The sequence below is a fragment of the Podarcis muralis genome, chromosome 2, assembly GCF_964188315.1.
Source record: "Podarcis muralis chromosome 2, rPodMur119.hap1.1, whole genome shotgun sequence".
NCBI lineage: Eukaryota > Metazoa > Chordata > Lepidosauria > Squamata > Lacertidae > Podarcis > Podarcis muralis.
The window spans coordinates 13944204-13963870 of NC_135656.1; the positions used below are offsets into that span (position 1 = coordinate 13944204).

At 48.1% G+C, this 19667-nt stretch overlaps 1 protein-coding gene across 2 annotated transcripts in view; it reads right to left on the bottom strand.

Annotated features, from left to right (window-relative positions):
• LOC114586514 (inactive dipeptidyl peptidase 10-like) overlaps window positions 1–19667 on the bottom strand; it is a 54813-nt gene that overhangs the window by 29293 nt on the left and 5853 nt on the right. For both annotated transcript variants that reach the window (XM_028710107.2, XM_077923903.1), the window contains exons 3-10: window positions 18077–18172; window positions 12506–12600; window positions 10399–10473; window positions 8140–8192; window positions 6513–6594; window positions 6129–6249; window positions 3748–3902; window positions 1737–1834 (exon numbers count right to left, since the gene is read on the bottom strand). In XM_028710107.2, the coding sequence (XP_028565940.2) occupies window positions 1737–1834; window positions 3748–3902; window positions 6129–6249; window positions 6513–6594; window positions 8140–8192; window positions 10399–10473; window positions 12506–12600; window positions 18077–18172 (775 nt within the window). The remainder of the gene's footprint in view (window positions 1–1736; window positions 1835–3747; window positions 3903–6128; window positions 6250–6512; window positions 6595–8139; window positions 8193–10398; window positions 10474–12505; window positions 12601–18076; window positions 18173–19667) is intronic.

Sequence of the window (19667 nt, forward strand, 5' to 3'; positions counted from 1 at the left end):
TTGTCTTTTCACTTACAAATCCGATCTTAAGGGCATAATTGTTTATGAATAGGGTGAGCCTGTGAACTGGATTCAGGGACTAAAGCACTAACCATCACAAAAGAATGGCCAGGCTGCTCAGGTAATGCAATCAGTGACTATTGTCAGGTATCCTGGCAGACAGGATTTCTGGTATAGATTGCCTCCTGTGATGTATGTATGTATGATTGGGGGGGGGGTGGTCTTTTGCTAAGGGCAATGTCAAAGTCTTTAAAGGTTCCTGCACACTTTTGTTCAGGGCCTCTCCCTCCTTGGAAGGGGGGCAGGGAACTCTGTTGCAACAGAAATAATAAATATCTGCCTTGTTTTCCACTGGATCCTGCCTCCATTCATTTTCCTCTGACCATTCATGGACTTAGGGGACTCAGAGTCCCATTGGGGAGTTGGGCAGCAAAAGCAAAACCCCAATTTTTACATCACCCTTCAAGCACAGCCCCTTATACAGTGGTACCTCGCAAGACGAATGCCTCGCAAGACAAAAAACTCGCTAGACGAAAGGGTTTTTTGTTTTTTGAGCTGCTTTGCAAGACGATTTTCCCTATGGGCTTGCTTCGCAAGACGGAAACGTCTTGCAAGTTTGTTTCCTTTTTCTTAACACCGTTAATACAGTTGCGACTTGACTTCGAGGAGCAACTAATAGAATGCGGTGTGGTAGCCTTTTTTGAGGTTTTTAAAGATTTTGGTGATTTTTGAAGCTTTTCCAAAACTTTCCCGACACCGTGCTTCGCAAGACGAAAAAAATCGCAAGACGACAAAACTCGCGGAACAAATTAATTTCGTCTTGCGAGGCACCACTGTACATCATATTAGAGTAGTCCAGGTGGGAGGTCAACAGAGGATGTTGATGATGACACCAGTAATAACAACAGCAGCAGCAGCAGCAGCAATTAAACAAGAAGAAATTCCGACGAAAGAAGAATGGCAGACGAAATTAATGGGCTATGCAGAATTGGACCAAATGACAGGAAGTATTCGAAACCTGCGGGACCAGACATTTACAGAAGATTGGAAGAAGTATATGAATTATTTGAAGAGCAACTGTAATCAACAAATTACGCTAGTAGGACTACAAGAAGTTTTGTAAGGAGAAATATCCAAAGTGTTACAAAGTAGAAAAAGACAGAGATATTGGTTATGAGTTTGAAATGTCATAGGGAAGATAAGAAATGCATACTGAGAGATTAGATTGGAAAGTTTTCATACAGGATTGATGGAAGTCAAAAATTTGAATAAGATGTAAAAGTATGTTTAATTACTGTTGAAAATGATATGTTAAAAAAACTAATAAAAAATTATATATATATATATATATATATATATATATATATATATATATATATATATATATATATAAAACAGCAGCAGCAACAATAGCAGCAGCAAATTTTTACAGACATAAGCGGTGGTACTCAGGGGTACACATACCCCTAATCATTTTGTGACTCTTTGTACTTTTGTCCATTTACTGTATTTATTTTTCCTGATTTGAACTATAAAATGGTGATTTTCTTGAGTCAATATGAGAGTAATCCTAAAGATTTTTTTTAAGGAAAAATAGCACCGGGGTATAAGGGGAACGAATTTGGATCGGAAGTGTGGCCACACGGCTCAAAGGAGACGCTTCCTGAACTTGCAGCTGCTTGGATAAGGGGAAACAAAATTCCACCAGGCAACCCCGACCCTCCCTTCCCCTTCACCTGCCCTGGAAGGATTCCGGAGGTAGGAGCTCCAGCAGGTGAAGCGCCCCAGATAGGTTCACCACAAAGAGTTGGACAGAAGGGATGGGCTGTCCGGCCTGAGAAGAGAAGAGAAAGGGGAGAGACAGGAGGAAGTCAAGGGCAGGGAACAAAATATGTGAACAAGTCAGGATGGGAGGTCAACATGCAACAGCAGAAGCTGTCATCAGTCATAAGCATTCATGCACTAATAGACAGGCCTGTGGTACAAGCAAACCCTATTCCATAGGAATGGGGAACCTGTGACCCTCCAGATGTTGTTGGACTACAGATCCCATGAGCACTAGCTAGGATGGCTAGGGATAATGGGATGTTGGGAAACTGTGTACATGCAGCTACTCACACAGAGTCACTTAAGGTTTGGCAGACAGCCAGGAGGCAATCTGAAGGAGTAAGTCTGCCTGATGATAACAGAGGCATGGAGACAGCTCCCTGATTGGTCAAGCTCTCTCAAGGGAGTGATAATTAATGGCCTACTAACTGGAATGTGTTCAGAGTTCAGTATTCAGAGTTCTGTGTGTCAGTGTAGGAGTTGTGAGTCGTGTCAGAAAGAGCTAGCTAAAGATCCGTGTTCTGTTCTGTAAATAGTCCACTGTATATAATAAACACCTAACTACAAATTCCTGGTTCCTGCTTCGTCTATCCTGTCTGCAGCCAAGTCGCCAATTGCTTCCATGGATTCTGTGTTTACTCTGCTAGGTCTGGCTAAGGTCCTGCAACTAGTCAGAAAGCTGCAAAACACCAATAGGTTTTGCCAATAGGTTATGGGCCCAGATTGGCGCAGATTGGTTGTAGTTTAGCAACATATTTAGGACTACAGGTTCCTCATTGCTTGCTTTGAGGTGCCAAGAGTCTACACCTGGCTCTACAAACCCTTAAGACCAGACCCTCCAAATGTCCCTATTTTCCAGAATTTACAGAAGCCATTTTGGTTTCTGATTTGATCCTGGAATGTCTCGCTTTTCCTTAGGACGTCTCTATTTTCATCAGAGAGATGTTGGACAGCTGTGTAAGACAGGTGTGGGGAACCGTTGTCCCTCCTGATGTTACTGAACTACAACCCTCATCATCCTCGGCCATTGGCCATGTTTTCTGGGGCAGATGGGAGTTGTAGTTCAACAAAATCTGGAGGCCCAAAGGCTCCCCTCGCACCCAATTTGAGAGGATAAATGTGCAAAATTAGATCAGCAAAAAACATGCAGGTTGGTTGGTTCCTCTAAGGCAGGCATGGCCAAACTTGGTCCTCCAGCTGTTTTGGGTCTACAATTCCCATCATCCGTGAACACTGGTCCTGTCAGCTAGGGATGATGGGAGTTGTAGTCCCAAAACAGCTGGAGGGCTAAGTGTGGCCATGCCTGCTCTAAGGTCACCTAAACACCCTTGTGACTGTTGGCCTCCCTCTAGTCCACCCCTTGTATGGGAGGATAGAAGCTTAGTTGTCAACCGTCCCTTATTTGGCGGGAAAGTCCCTTATTCCAGTGCTGTGTCCCGCTGCTGTCCCTTATTGATGATGTCCCTTAAATTTCCCGGGTTTCAAAGGAAGTAGCTCTTCTCCCTCCCTCCCTGCCGGCCAGGGAGGAGGGAGGCTCCAACTGTGTTGCTTGGCTGTGTTGCCCACCCAATAAGGAGTCTAAGAACAAGTGGGGGGGTGGAGCTTGAATGCCTTATGCCGATCAAATCGGCCGCGTTGCCTGGGGACTCGCCTTTGCTCAGCGCTTCCCAGCGGAGAGGTGACGGTGGTTTCCCTTGCTGCATCCCCTTTGCCGGGTTGCTGCGCTGTGGGTACCACCGCTTGAGGCTTTGTTTGCCTGCTGGCTGGGCTTTCTGCCTTTGGCTCGGAGGAGCTCAGAAGTTGAACATACCTGTGCCTGGAAAATCCCTTATTTTGGCTGCTGATCCCTTATTTTCTAGGCTGCTGGCCCCTTATTTACAAATCTGTAAGTTGACAGCTATGGATAGAAGTGGGACTCACCTTAGGATAGGGATAGTGTTGGCTGGTAGGGTATTTTCCTCCAAGAAACTGGGGCAGTTCCATCTTTGGCACCAGGGAGTTGTTGATGGAAAGATAGGCTAGCCACATGCTATCAGGTGAACACCAGTGAGCACTGGCAGTCTGCAGGATCTCCTCTTGGAAGCAAGGGGGGGATATCAGATATGATTATCAAGCAGTAAACTACGTCTGCTGGAGCCCACCTGCCTTTCCTCATGATGAAGGAATGGGTTTCTGTGCAGTCAGTTTGAAACTGACCCAAAATCCCCATTTTTCCTCCTCCAAGGGAGCATTTCTAAAATGCTCTAACTTGAGCTCTTGAGCCAAAACTCAGCTGTATAAACAAGTGCTCAAAGCTCTCTCCTTTATCAGTCCGTGACGGCAATGAGTGGCCTTGCCAGTTCCAGTAGAGCAGGGATGACGCGTCTGGGTCTTATCTTACATCCTGACCACAACGACGCACAGACCTTGTCAAGTCTGACAAGAGACCCGGGAACGGCGCCTGGAGTTGGTGACCTCCTGCCCCAAGATAAGCGATAGGAACAGGAACAACCTTTTATGGTCAAGAGTACAGGAAGAGGAAAACCCTTTTATGGTTAAGAGTACCAGAGCAGGAACATATGTGATGGCAACCTGCGTGTATAAGCTGACGTGGATGGATTCCTGGGGAAGGGGGGAAAGGGTGCCTGGAGGATATATATACTGCATGAAATCTCTCATTTCTTTGGACTTGCTGTGGACTGACCACGCCTTCTGCTATCCGGAGAGCAGAATAAACTCTTTCTCTGAATCAACCTCGGTGTCATTTGACTTCCTTCCTCCCTCCCAGGAGCAACGCAGACCCCACCAGTCGGTAAGGTCTAATAAGGCTACAATGAGAAATGTAGAATGCACGCAGAATGCACAAAGGGGCACTCTTTGTCTCCGAAAACATCCGCATCTCTGTTACTTTCACCTAGATTACTTGTTCAGACCCCTCCCCTCTCATTCACCCATAATTTTCAGGCCTCGACAGGCAGGTCACTCTGAACGGTTCTATCAATGCCATCCCTGAAAGCAGCATGTTTATTTCTGGAAAGGTTAAATAAGGAAATAGCTCCCCCTGCAGGCCATGGAAGACACAACTGGCCAATGGACTTCACTGCACTTCGGAGTGCTTCATTTACCGTATTTTTCGCCCTATAGGACGCACCGGCCCATAGGACGCACCTAGTTTTCAGGGGGGGAAATCAAGGGGGGAAATATGATCCCCCCCCCGCAGCTCTGGGAGCAGCGGACAGGCTGCACGCAGCCTGTGCGCTACTCCAAGACCTTCTTCCTGCTTTTGCGGGAGGTGGCGGAATTCCCCCACCTCCTGCAAAAGCCCACAGGAGCCGCACGCGACTCCTGCGGGCTTTTCGACCAGGAGGGAGAAGGGCCTGAAACGGCCAGTCAGTCCCTTCTCCATCCCTGGGGGAAAGCCCCCAAGAGCGGGGCGCTCTTTAAAGGCTGCGCGGCTCCTACAGGCTTTTCTTGAGCTTGTTTGTAGGTTCTAGCAGTGGAGCGCAGCTATCGTATACCCTTGACCGAAGAACGGTACACTCCTCCTATCTGGGATGGTCGTCCTCTTCCACCGAGCGTGCAGCTTCGGGAGGGACGCACATGGAGCGGTGAGGGAGGAAGGGGACACCCGCCTAGCCAGCCAGATCAGCCGAATCAACCCTGGCGATCAATGGGGTGACAGATGTCGCAGCCAGATCGCCCTCACATCCTCCTACGGGCTTTTCTACGAGGTGGGGGAATTCCCCCCATCCTCTGGGGCTGGCGATGGAGGAGGCGCTGCTTTCCCCCACCGCCAGCCTCAAAGAGCAGACTCTCCTGGCTTCAGCGGAAGCAACGCGAAGCCTCTGGAGTGCAGGCTTCGGAGGCTTCGTGTTGCTATTGCTGAAGCCAAGGGAGTCTGCATTCGCCCCATAAGACGCACACACATTTCCCCTTCATTTTTGGAGAGGAAAAAGTGTGTCTTATAGGGCGAAAAATACGGTAACTTAAATTAAACTGAACTAAGTCTTTATCAATGTTTTGCTGAGTTCTTAAAAGACAGGAGAAAGTGCTCCTAAATGGCCATTAATCACCACTGTATGAACTCAGAGGAGAATTGAGAGGAACTATTTTTTGTTTATTTCATAAAATTTGTACACTGCTCGATTGTTAAAAAAAAAAAAAGCCCTCAGAAGTAAAGGCAAGACTTTTAAAATCACAGGTGTGTGAAAGCATTCCACTGTGTTATTTCGGCACTGCAAAGCGGATGGGACGATGCCACCCCCTAGAAGACTGCTGCCCCAGAACTCCTGACTGTGTTCATAGGGCCTTGACCTACTCACCTTCATATAGCCAGTCAGCAATCCCATTGAAGACAACTGCTTGGCGTCCAGATGTGGTGATGCGTTTGGCCCGGCTGGAGACTCCAGGCTGATAATAAATGTTGTTATCCAGGATAAACACCTGGGAAGGGAATAAATCAGTAAGATGACTGGATCAGCTCGTCGGAAACATCTGGTTCTATGATCGCTACCAGGGATGCAATTCGGTAATTTTAGATTCTATACTGAATTGTATAGAATTGGGGGCTTCCCAATTCAGACAGCAAGGCGTATTCTCTCCTTTACTTCAAAATGTGTTAAGCCAACCCTGCTGACTGGCAAGACTGGCCCGTACGGGCAGGGGTACCTTTACCTTTACCTTAAATAAATTGAATAGGTACTTACCAGCTGGTTATCCTGGGCTCCCCAGGCCGCATATTGCAGACGAACAGTATCTGCCTTGGGCACATCGAGGTTGCTGGTTTCCCTGGAAAAGGAAACATGAGACCACTTTCCTGCAGGAGAATTATTTGGGAAGTGCGGCAGGCGGAAAGAGGGCAGTAGGGACTCTTATGCTAATGCCTGGTCCACTGTTAGCAAGACTGTGTAATTTGGGGGTGGAGTAAGAGAGACTAAAGAAGGGATTAATCTATCAGTCCCTCTCCACAACTAAAAGGGAATTTTGCAAAAATAACCGAACATATAGATACTTTGTAGTTGCAACAAACAGCTTCAAATTTTTGATTTATGGTGTGTGCTTTTAATAAAGTAGGGACAAGGAAACTGCCCCACCCAGCACAGCCAACAGTCAGGGTCATTTGGGGACCCCGCAGCTTCCCTCGTCCTTGAATATACTCAATATTTTTAAAATAATCTAGGCTTAAGTACATAAATACGAAGTAAAGTGAAAGTGAAACAACCGTTACGTTTATGGTACAGCGCTGAAACCATGGGGTTGGGAACAACAAACCAGAGCAGAAATATTTGGTGCTGAACAATCAGTGACGCAGCCTTGTTTAATTAAAGATCTGGAGGACTAACCCAATGTGGAAAGGCTGAAGATGTCTGTGTAAATTTAGGGATATATTTTACAAGTTATAAGACTCAGTGAGTCTCCAGTAAGAGAGCCAGTGTCTTGTAGTGGTTAAGAGCGGTGGACTCGTAATCTGGTGAATAAGGTTCGCTTCCCCGCTCCTCCACATGCAGCTGCTGGCTGACCTTGGGCTAGTCACACTTCTCTGAAGTCTCTCGGCCCCACTCACCTCACAGAGTGTTTGTTGTGGGGGAGGAAGGGAAAGGAGAATGTGAGCCGCTTTGAGACTCCTTAAGGGGAGTGAAAGGCGGGATATCAAGTCCAAACTCTTCTTCCTCTTCTTCTTCCAGCACAACGAAAACTTCTGGGTAAGAATTACCAGTAATGTGAAACCTGATTGTAGGATTATAAGATGTGGCAAACCCCTCATGCGGTTTCCACACACAGTACATGCTGGGAACTCAGCTGTGTGTTCATTGAGCGAAAAATCCTAAATATGCGATCGCTGAGCACTGTAATCTGTTAATGGATTTCACATTAATTCCTACGCATAGACTGTAATGCCTATTGAGAGGTTTCGTAATGGCAAACTGGCTGTCAGCCTGCAGGAAAGCAGGAAGGGTGTTTTTTAAAATTAAAATAAAAAAGATCTCTTTATTTAAATGTTCTTTTAACAAGCATAACTAATTACATAATTACTAAGACCACAAAGTATTACAAACACCGTTTTTTAAAAAAATAAAATAAAATGTAAAGGGTGTCAGAATGAAGAATATGTGTGTTTATGTTACAAGCTGCTCTGCCAATCCACAGCAGTAGGGTAATAATATTTGGTACTCAAAACACATGTGACCTAGGTCCCAGAGGTTGTGCACCCCTTTAAGATATAGAACAAGTGGGGCATGCATGATGGAATAGATGCAAATAACAATACAGCAAATAAAGACCTCGTTGTTCTATTTAAATAACTTCGTCCTATGGTGCAGGTCCAGTTCTTACCTGGTACCCAAGTTATAGATCAAGTAGCGAGCTGTGAAAGAGTAGCGGAAAACCTACAGACCAGCAGGAAATAAGAAAATTGGTGTTAGTGTGGAACAGGAGACGCTTCCTGGGACATCAATTCTCCATTTTTCTGCAGCTGCTTCGACTAATGATACCCAAGGTAGTTGGCTTGCCTGGCGATCAGAGAGGAAGAAGTGATGGACAAGTTTTGCCCAAAGCTGGATTCCTTTGGAGCTTGAATGGTCCAAGCAAATCCAGCACTCCCCAGTCAACCACACCATGTTGGCTCTAAGACCCTTTGGAGCGAAAGGGATCATTTACATTTACTCTACCATGCCCTGCCTTTTTTTTTTTTTTTTTTGCCTTCACCTAACCAAGCTGGATGGGACACGGGTGGCGCTGTGGGTTAAACCACAGAGCCTAGGACTTGCTAATCAGAAGGTCGGCAGTTCGAATCCCCACGGCAGGGTGAGCTCCCGTTGCTTGGTCCCTGCTCCTGCCAACCTAGCAGTCAAAGTGCAAGTAGATAAATAGGTACCGCTCCAGCGGGAAGGTAAACAGCATTTCTGTGCGCTGCTCTGGTTCGCCAGAAGTGGCTTAGTCATGCTGGCCACATGACCCGGAAGCTGTACGCCGGCTCCCTCGGCCAATAAAGCGAGATGAGCGCCGCAACCCCAGAGTTGGTCACGACTGGACCTAATGGTCAGGGGTCCCTTTACCTTTTAACCAAGCTGGAAAGGCTTATATACTTGGGTCACATCCACAACATACACCTAAAGCACATTTAGAACTGATGGCTTCCCCCAAAGAATTCTGGGAACCTCCGCTTACCCAATTGCAGAGTTACAATTCCTCCCAGCACCCTTAAAGAACTACAGCTCCCTGGATTCTTTGAGGCAAGTTGTGTGCTTTAAAATGTATGGTGCAGACGTGACCTTGGCTCCACTTCTCAATCCCGTTGAAGACCTTGATGCCTTTTAGGTCCGACATCAGAAGAGATGTGGGTGGCGCTGTGGTCTAAACCACTGAGCCTCTTGGGCTTGCCAATTGGAAGGACGGTGGTTCGAATCCCCATGACAGGGTGAGCTCCCGTTGCTCTGTCCCAGCTTCTGCCAACCTAGCAGTTTGAAAGCACACCAGTGCAAGTAGATAAATAGGTACCACTGCAGTGGGAAGATAAACGGCTTTTCCATGTGCTCTGGTTTCCATTGCAACAGAAGCGGTTTAGTCATGCTGGCCACATGACTCGGAAAGCTGTCTGTGGACAAACGCCGACTCCCTCGGCCTGAAAGCGAGATGAGCACCTCAACCCCATAGTCACCTTTGACTGGAGTTAACCATCCAGGAGTCCTTTACCTTAGACGTGTTATCACAGATGCACTTAGATGACACTTGTGGACTGGAAATCCGAGGAGGGGCATGATTTTCACTTATAATCAAATTGCCATGGCATGGGATGGGATGAGGAAAGGAGTTGAGCTATGGTCTATGCAAACCCCAATTTTTGCTACCTGCAAGGTGCTTTTGCAAAATATTGATCTGGCACTTCTGCTGCTGCATTAAATTTGGAAGCTCCTGGGTGTTGTAGCTGCCAGTCCTGCTACACTTAGTAGTTCATAGGCTTCTAGCAAGTCTGGCTTCACCCTCCCTTTCTCACAGCTCCCAGAGATGTGGTTCTTGGCTCAGCTTCTCTTACTGGTGCCTTTCCAGAAGTTCATTCTTGCCACCAACAAACTGATGGCTGCTCAAACAGCCCTATAGCCTAGCTGCATCATTACCGGCCCCACACCGGGAATCCTATATGATGTCAGGTGTGGGGCAGGTCTGTGTGGCTTGGCCACAACAGTCTCGCACTCCAAATGGGGAGACCTGGTGGGCCAAATCAGGCCCGCAGACCAGAGGTTCCCCACCTATGAGATAGACTACAGTGCCATTAGTAAATTTTGGTGTATTAGCTGGAATAGATAAGAGAAGCAAGATTGATTTTCCACGGCTGGCATGGAGAACGGTGACTCTGCACTTTTGCACATTTGTATGGTTTATAATTATCCAAGATGGGAACAGGGAAAGGCGGCCAATTTCAGCACCAACTGGCCTGTTCAAGATTCTGCTAGTGATAAATCTTGACCCTTTCTGGGGCAGGTGGCGGGTGGATCGATTCCAGCACCTCAGATATTTAAAGGTTTTGCCTTTTCTTTTCTTTTTAATGCATTGGGTGGAGGAATTAACCAGCCTGCAAGCACTTTGGGCTCTTACCTGCTGCACATCGCAAGCCAAAAGCAGGAACTGCAAATCCGGTGACACTTGGAAGTGGGAGGCTTTCAAGAAATGCTGTGGAAGAGGAAGGAAAGAGGGGATGAAAGAAGAATGGGGTTGTTAATGTAAGATGGGGCAACTGCACCTATTATTGAGGCTAAGCTTATTTTCTTTTTCATCTTGAAGTCTGTCAGGTGCTCAGAGCCCAAGAACCGGTGAGCAACCTGAGCTGAGAACAAGTAGGCTAAAGACCAGGAGTCTGGTCTGCTGTGGCAACACAGGAAGCTGCCTTAAACTTAGTCACCACATTGGTCCATCTAGCTCGGTATTGTCTGCATCTCTTGATACTGGATCTCCAGCTGTTTTTGGACTACAATTCCCATCACCCCTGACCACTGGTCCTGCTAGCTGAGGATGATGGGAGTTGTAGTCCAACAACAGCTGTTTGGGAAACTCTGGTCTAACACCAAGAGTGGTGTAGAAGCCCTTCGGATGTTGCTGGGGCCCAACTCCCAACAACCTTGAAGATTGGCCATGCTGTCTAGGACTGGTGGGAGATGGAATCCAACCACGTCTGGAGGGCCAGAAGTTCTATGCTGACTGATGGCAGCGTTCCAGGGTTTCAGGCAGGGGTCTCTTCTAAATCCTACCTAAAGATGGCTGGGATGGAGCCTGCGACTTTCTGGCTTCAAAGCACTGAGCTGCAGACCTTTCCCACCTGAAGGAAGAACTGATAGCTGCTCTCAGTCATCTGTAGAGCTCTGTATCAGGGCAGGGGCACCCAAATTGATCTTCTGGGGTCACCTACCCTAGAAGGAAGATTCTGGGCATATCTCAGCTAGAGTTGTCTGCAGTTTTCTCTTGTAAACAGCAACACTTGGTGATGATGCAGTGAAGGTGGAACTGGAATGAGGGTATCTCTACTGGGCAACTGGTTCCTCAAGCACCGAAGAGGGGCAAAATATTGATATGGCACTTTGGCCATTGCATTAGATTTGGAAGTCTATGGGTTTTGTAGCTTCCCTCTTGCCCCTCTTGTGCATAGCTGTCAACGTTTCCCTTTTTCAAAGGGAAATTCCCTTATCCCGAATAGGATTCCTCGGAAGAAAAGGGAAAAGTTGACAGCTATGCTCCTGGGGCACTTGACGGTTTGCTGGCTTTCAGCAAGTGAGGCTTCACCCTCACAGCTCCCATAGCCAAACCCCTTCAGTTGTGGCTTTGGCCTCATCCCTCCTTATCTCTGCCTTTCAGTGAGTTCTTCCCAGTGAGCTGTATTCATTCTTGACTCCCACTTGAAGGCCTGCAGCTCAGCTTTGAAGAGCCCTTCCTCCTCGCCGTCCGAGGACGGGTAAGGAGCATCCCGCTCATTTCATACTCCAGTGCTCCAGAAATCTGGCTCGTCATGCTCTGCATACCAATTTTTAGAGATCCTGGGTTGTATCCTGTCACGCAGCGGTAAATTAATCAACGCAGAGTCTTCTTTATAAACAGAATAAAACTTTTACTTGAAGAAAATAAACTTGTTCAGAAACAGCGTAGTTAAAGAGCATACACAGAGTGCTCATAGCAGCTATCTGACTCTTCACAGAGGCACAGTCTTAGTGATTTACTAGAGTCCTGGAGCCACTCTGTCCGCCTTAGCTTTACATAGCAACAGCAACAGCACTATTCCACAGACTACTACATACACAGTCCATACAGCTCTCTGACTGAGCCCCCTAGACAGGCTGGCTTTATAGGGAGAATGAATCATCATCCAAGATGAGTAGGCCTTGTAGGCCTTGCCTTACTGCTTCTGCTCTTAAGAACCTTTGTGTCCTGACATATCCAACCTTCTCTGCCTGCTAGTACAAGGTCTTTTGTGCGAGTGGATGAGTTGAGCAAGGAGAAATCCAACGCAACAGATTGCACAATCTATTGTGCAAGAAAATCACCAGCAACCTGCTTCCACTGACACAAAACATTCCGCCGGCAGAAAAAAAGGATTCCGCTAAATGACTTTAACTTAGTGCTACGTTGGATACAACCCATAGTTTGGCTCCAAAGGATCTTCAAGTTTTTCCTAAGCTTCTGTGATCAGCAGTGGATTGCAAGCCACGGTTCTTACCAAATCTCTGTCCTCCACCAAGAGGGTGCTGTTCTTTTGGCCAATGTGCCACTTCATCACGGTCCCTGTATCGCTGAGCTCCACCAACTCATCATCTGGGCAAAGAAAAAGCAAGCAAGCAGGGTGCCCAAATAAACTTCTCAACTAGCGGTGGGTTTCTGACATTGGCTGCTTACACGCCACACTCATTTTACACTTCGAGAGGTTTTTTTGTGTGTTATGTACTGAAGTTCTCACCCTGGGCCACCAGGGGGATGCTGTAGATAGTTATGCAAATAAGGGATCGAAAGTGACGTTCAGTGATTGGATAGTTACAGAAAGTGGTTACTGTTGCGTTGTAGTGGAGCTCTATATAAGCAGGCTGACTGAACCCTTCAGTTCAGTTCTGTTCTGGCCTGTGAATAAACAAGAGCTGTTTGAAGAAGCGCTGTGTCGTCTGATATGTCCACCCACAACTTAACAGTGTGTGTATAGAACAACTAAATGCAAAAATAGTGATAAATGTAATGCACAGAAGTTGGCTTCTTCTACAGAAGCACAGGAAAGGGAAGGAAACTTCCTGCGGCTGAGAAAATAAAAGAAACTAGGTGGTTTGCTTTCCAGACCAACTCTAGTTAAACTTCCCCATTCAAGAAGCCCTCCATTGCAGAATTCACCTTTGCTTCATCCACTAGATTTTAACCCCTTTCCCACAGCTAGATGTTGAATCCAGACTTTAGGACATTTAAAAATACTGTATTTTTCGCCCTATAGGACGCACTCTTTCCCCTCCAAAAATGAAGGGGAAATCTGGGTGCGTCCTATGGGGCGAATGCAGGCTTTCGCTGAAGCTTGGAGAGCGAGAGGGGTCGGTGCGCACCGACCCCTCTCGCTCTCCAGGCTTCAGGAAGACATCCGCAGCCTAGGCAGCCCTGCGGGAGTTCCCGCAGGGCTGTCTAGGCTGCAGATAGCAGCCTGCTTCCCGGAGCGTCGGGCGCCCTGAAAGCAGAGCGCCTGGCGCTTCGGGAAAACATCCGCAGCCTAGGCAGCCCTGCGGGAGGTCACGCCGGGCAGACATTGGTCAGCCCCACAAGCTCGGGGGACAGCAGGGAGGCGCAGCGCCGCCATCCCACTGTTCCTCGACCTGGTTCGGTTTCCCCGACCTGCTTTTGGGGGGGAAATAAAAAAAAATTTTTTTTCCTTTATTTCCCCCCCAAAAAACTAGGTGCGTCCTATGGGACGGAGCGTCCTATGGGACGAAAAATACGGTAAGTGTTGCTGTGGTATCTGAGGACTAAACTACACACCACATTAATTGCATGGATGCCGTTGTTATAAGAATTTAAGGTCTCAGATATATAAATTAAATATTCATAAATTTACAAGGCAAACACCTACATAAGTATGTAAACCACGTGTCTGAAATAGTACAGGAGAACAATCCTGAAGCCATTTTGACTCTCCCAAATTGACCTCTATTGTTTCTCTGTGAGGAGGAAGGAAATGGGAAAGCCTCTCCATCGTCTTTTGCTTACCTGTCTTAAAGGGCATCTTTGTGTCTGAATAGGGTGAGCCTGTGACCTGGATTCCAGAATTAAAGTATTTGCCATCACAAAATAATGGCCAGGCTGCCCAAGTAAGCAAGCAATCACTGGCCATTGTCAGCTATCCTGGCAGACAGGATTTCTGTTGTAGACTGCCTCCTCCTATGATTTATGTATGATGTTTTTGGTGGTGGTCGTGAGCTACAAGGTGAGCAATTTCAAAAGTCTATATAAAGGCGTGCGCACCATCGTTCTGGGTTCCTCCTCCCTCCTGCATGTGGTGAGTGGGGACCCTGTTGCAACAGCTTTAATAAAGATCAAGCTTACTAGCTGCTTTGCTTCTCAATATTCTCTGATTGGCCTCTGTTATTTTCTCCTACCAATAGGGAACCCACTTAAGGACTCTATACGGGCTCTTGGATACCCCATAAGGGAAAAGAAGCAGATTTTGTTTACATCACAGTCATGTGTGCCTTTTTTTGTAAACAGCAGTCAGGCCAGAGCAGCCTCAAAAGTGTGGCGGGTGGTAAAGAGAAGTTTAGTTCTTATTTCCCCCTGCCACACTCCCAACAAGTCTCTTCTCTGAAGGTGTTATTTGCAGTTGAGGGGAAACTCCCACCGGTGCCAAAGGACACTTCCCTTGAAATACAAACGACAGCTTCAGAGAGGATATTTGCTTCAAGACTGCAACAGGGAGAAGAAAACTTCTCCCCACCCACCTTCCAGGGTCCCCAAGCTACTCAGGATTCCCTACAGCTGCTGTTGGGAACCTCTTGGGTTCTATGGTGGGGCAAGGCGGGAAAATAAAACAAATACAAATAAATAAAATAATCTCACATCTAATTTGATCCCTGAAATGGGGAAAATATCGTTATAGGTTTCAGGGGGGGGGGTTCCTCTAAACCCCATAAATTTCTAAATGGTAGAATTTTAGTTATTTGGGATGTGAAGGGAGAAATACAAGCTGTAGAGGAATTCATGAACTAGGCTATGCAAAAATGACCTGGTCAAGCTAGGCTCATTGAGAAACAATACAGGGCCATTGAGGGCCATTGAGAACTGTCCTCCGCCTTTGCTCTAGGGGTTTGGAAGGTTGCCCGGGTAACTGGATGTGAGGTGACAGGAAAAGAGAGTTTTTAGCAGGGTCTTCTGGGAACAAGGAGGAAGAAGAAATACTTGGATCCATCTTGGGCAGGCTGGCTGAAGGCTGGCTGCACTGCTGTGAGGGACAAACCCCTCTTGAAATGACCATGCTGTAAGATCTGGACTCCCTCCATGCAGAGTGAAGGTATAAATAGGTGGATAAAGCTTCGACAGTCTCCATCATGTCTCAGTTCTCCAAAGGACCACAGACGCCGGGTGAGTGCCTGGAACCCCATGGGCTCTTGCCACCGGGAGGCACCTAACTTTTGTAGCAGTACAGTGGTGCCTCGCAAGACGAAATTAATCCGTTCCGTGAGTCTCTTCGTCTTGCGGTTTTTTCGTCTTGCGAAGCATGGCTATTAGCGGCTTAGCGGCTATTAGCGGCTTAGTGGCTATTAGCGGCTTAGCGGCTATTAATGGCTTAGCGGCTTAGCGGCTTTAAGAAAAAGGAAACAAACTCACAAGAACTCGCAAGACGTTTCGTCTTGCGAAGCAAGACCATAGGGAAATTCGTCTTGCGGAACAACTAAAAAAACGGAAAACCCTTTCGTCTAGCGAGTTTTTCGTCTTGCAAGGCATTCGTCTTGCGGGGCACCACTGTACGTTAAATAATCTAAGGAGCTGCAAGTACTCGGGAACATTTAAAATGGACTGAAGGGTAAGGTTTTCATTGGATCTGGATGTGCCAAATTGATCTTGTAAAATGGTTCAATTTGTGCCTGCGTAGCCAATCAGCATATTTCTCATTCAATACATCTCCGTCCCTGGTGACAACGTTTCAGGATGGATTGAGTCATGGAGTCATGATCAGGGCATTTGTTGACATGTAAAAAAATATTTATCTTGCGATTCTCTAGCAAAACTGTTTTTGAAGACGCTGGACTTCCTGTGAAGTTTGTCAGGGTTTCCCCAAGGAGAAGGTCAGAAGGGAACACAAACTTCCATAAGAGCCTTTCTTATACAAAATCAGGCCATTTGAGTGTCTAGCTCAATCTTGCCTATGTCAGACATGGGGAACCTATAGGCTTCCAGTTGTTTCTGGGCTGCAACCCCTGGCAGAGGATTTTGGGAGCTGCAGTCCAGCAACATTTAGAGGTCCATAGATTCCCCACCAGTGGTGTACACGGTCTGGCAGACATTCTCGGGAGGATTTTAAGTAGCCAAGAATTGAACCTGAGATCTTCCAAATGCTACAGTGGTGCCCCGCAAGACGAAAGGGTTTTCCGTTTTGGAGGCGCTTCGCAAAATGAATTTCCCTATGGGCTTGCTTCGCAAGACGACAGCCCATAGGGAAATCTCCGGGACAGCGGGGAAGCGCAGCGCGTCTTCCCCACTGTCCTCGGACCTCCTCCCGCCGCCCGGCTTCGGAACGAAGCTCCGATGCCGGGCGGCGGGGCGGGAACGCCTCCTCCCGACGCCCGGCATCAGAACCAAGCTCCGATGCCGGGCGGCGGGGCGGGAACGCCTCCTCCCGCCGCGAAGCCTGGGCGCGCTGATATCAGCGCGCGCAGGCTTCGGCATGCTGGCAACTCTCCGCAAGCAGCGGGAGCGCTCCCGCTGCTTGCGGAGAGGTCCGCAAGCCTGTCCAGGACAGCTTTTGAAGGGGGGGGGAGCAAAGACTTTCGCCCCCCGCCCGCCTTCAGAAGAGGTCCAGGACCTCTTCTGAAGGCGGGCGGGGGGCGAAAGTCTTTGCTCCCCCCTGCCTGCCTTCAAAAGCCACCCGGGACAGCGGAGAAACGCGCTGCCTTTCTCCGCTCTCCCGGGAAGGCAGGCAGGGGGGAGCAAAGACTTTCGCCCCCCGCCCGCCTTCAGAAGAGGTCAAGGACCTCTTCTGAAGGCGGGCGGGGGGCGAAAATCTTTGTCCCCCCTGCCTGCCTTCCCAGGGGCTTTTAAATCACCCCGGACAGCAGAGAAGTCCTCCGCTGTCCCGGGGCGATTTTAAAATGCCGCCCGCCAGCATTTTAAGATTGCCCCGGACAGCAGAGAAGTCCTCCGCTGTCCCGGGGTTTTTTAAAATGCTGGGGGTGGGAAGAAAAGCCCTTGTCCCCCCCCCCCAGCCTTCAGAAGAGGTCGGGGGACAGACTGTCCCCGGACCTGGTCTGAAGGCGGTTTCCCTAGGAACGCATTAATTGATTTTCAATGCATTCCTATGGGAAACCGTGCATCGCAAGACGAAAAACTCGCAAGACGAAGAGACTTGCGGAACGAATTAATTTCCTCTTGTGAGGCACCACTGTAAGCAGATGCTCTACTGCTAAGCTACAGCCCTGCCCATGTCCCCAGGTTACATATTGCCATGTTATTGAATGTCCACTGCCCTATGGAACCGTAGAAGAGGTTTTGGGCATTTTTTAGGCCAAACTGTTGGTTCATAAAAGACATTGGTTCATCGTAAAACCACTAAATTCCACTCGGCAGCCTTTAGCCCAAACAATTTGGCTTGAATAAGAACACCTTATTGACATGATCGCCGAAGAATTGATGCTTTTGAATTATGGTGCTGGAGGAGACTCTTGAGAGTCCCATGGACTGCAAGAAGAACAAACCTATCCATTCTGAAGGAAATCAGCCCTGAGTGCTCACTGGAAGGACAGATCCTGAAGCTGAGGCTCCAGTACTTTGGCCACCTCATGAGAAGAGAAGACTCCCTGGAAAAGACCCTGATGTTGGGAAAGATGGAGGGCCCAAGGAGAAGGGGACGACAGAGGATGAGATGGTTGGACAGTGTTCTCGAAGCTACCAGCATGAGTTTGACCAAACTGCGGGAGGCAGTGGAAGACAGGAGTGCCTGGCGTGCTCTGGTCCAGGGGGTCACGAAGAGTCGGACACGACTAAACGACTAAACAACAACAACAACAAATTGACATGTCCGCGTTCTAGCACACAGCAGAGGAAAACAACTCACCTGTCACCCAATGTAGCTGGGGTTGGTGGAGTTGGAAATCATCACTCTCCAGGTCATCAAGAGTCAGAGGAGTGCGGAAGCCAATTGGGGGGTCTTCTAGATATGGAAAGACAAGGGTGAACAGCTGGCTAGCAGTGTGCAGCCCCACTACTGTGTGTTCTGGGCAATCTAGAGCACAGACAGGAAACCTGTGGCTCTTCAGGTGTGGTTGGACTACAACTCCCATCTTTCCTGACCGCTGAGCCATGCTGGCTGGGGCAGATGGGAACTGGAGGTCAACAACAGCAAGAGAGCCACTGATTCCTCAAGACCTGGAGGCCTTTTATAAGGGCCTCGGCACGCATATTAAACATGCGAGAAAGGCAGAAAGCGGAACTGTGCTGCAGAGGCAAGGACGGTCAAATCTGTCCATTTCCATTTCTAATTTTTCCAGTCTTCCATTGAGTTCTCCACATTTCCACACCTGGCAATATTTTTTTAAAGTCCTTGGGGAGTTTCACCAGCATTTTAGTGCAGATTTCTCCTAATTTGGCCATTTTTACTTGCAATTGTGCCTCATATACCCATTTCCCCTATGGTTTGTATTTCCCCTAATATAATGCACTTCAGTACGCAACTATCACAGATACATAATTTTTATTATTTTATTATTTGTACCCTGGCAATCTGACTGGGTTGCCCCAATGGGTTGCACACTTTATCCTCCTAGCCATATGCACTACAGATTTACCGTATTTTCTGCTCTATAGGATGCACTTTTCCCCTTCAAAAATTAAGGGGAAATGTGTGTGCGTCCGATGGAGCGAATGCAGGCTCGTTGGCTTCAGTGATAGCAATGCAAAGCCTCCGAAGTGCTCCGGAGGCTTCACGTTGCTTTCGCTGAAGCCGCCTGAAGCCCCCGGAGCGCAGCGGGAACTCCTGCTGCGCTCCGAAGGCTTGCGGATAGCCGCCTGAAGCCTGGAGAGCGAGAGGGGTCAGTGCACACCGATCCCTCTTGCTCTCCAGGCTTCGCTTTGCTGGAGAGGCGCTGCAGTTTTCCCTCTCTGCGCAGCGCCCCTTCAGCGAAGCGGGAGGAGAAATAGAAGGGGCTCCATTTCTCCTGTCGCTTCGCTGAAGGGGCGCTGAGCAGAGAGGGGGAGAATTTTTTCCCCCTGTTCTCCCCCTCCTATGGTCCGGTGCATCCTATGGTCCGGTGCGTCCTATAGAGCGAAAAATACGGTTGCAGTACTTGGCTGGAGAAATGGCTTGCCAACTTCAGAGAAGCGCAGATTTTGAAGGACAGCTGTGTTTCAGTCTGCGTACTATTTCACAAAGCACAGATTGGGTAGGCTGGCTTCAAATGTGAACGGATCCGAATTTCTCCGCGACCTTAGCTACAGGTGCTGGGCAATGTGCTCACTGCCCACCTGGCTCCCAGACTTTTATAGCCAACACACTTGAGACAGCCAAGCAGAAAAGCAGAGTGAGTGGGTGCAAATCAGCAAAGAGATCGCCATTGCCATGGAGGCAGGACTGTGCATCTTGGAAGAGTAAAATGAAAGGAAACTGGGCTCACCAGGAAGAGAGCTGGCCCCTGCTTTTATGTACACCT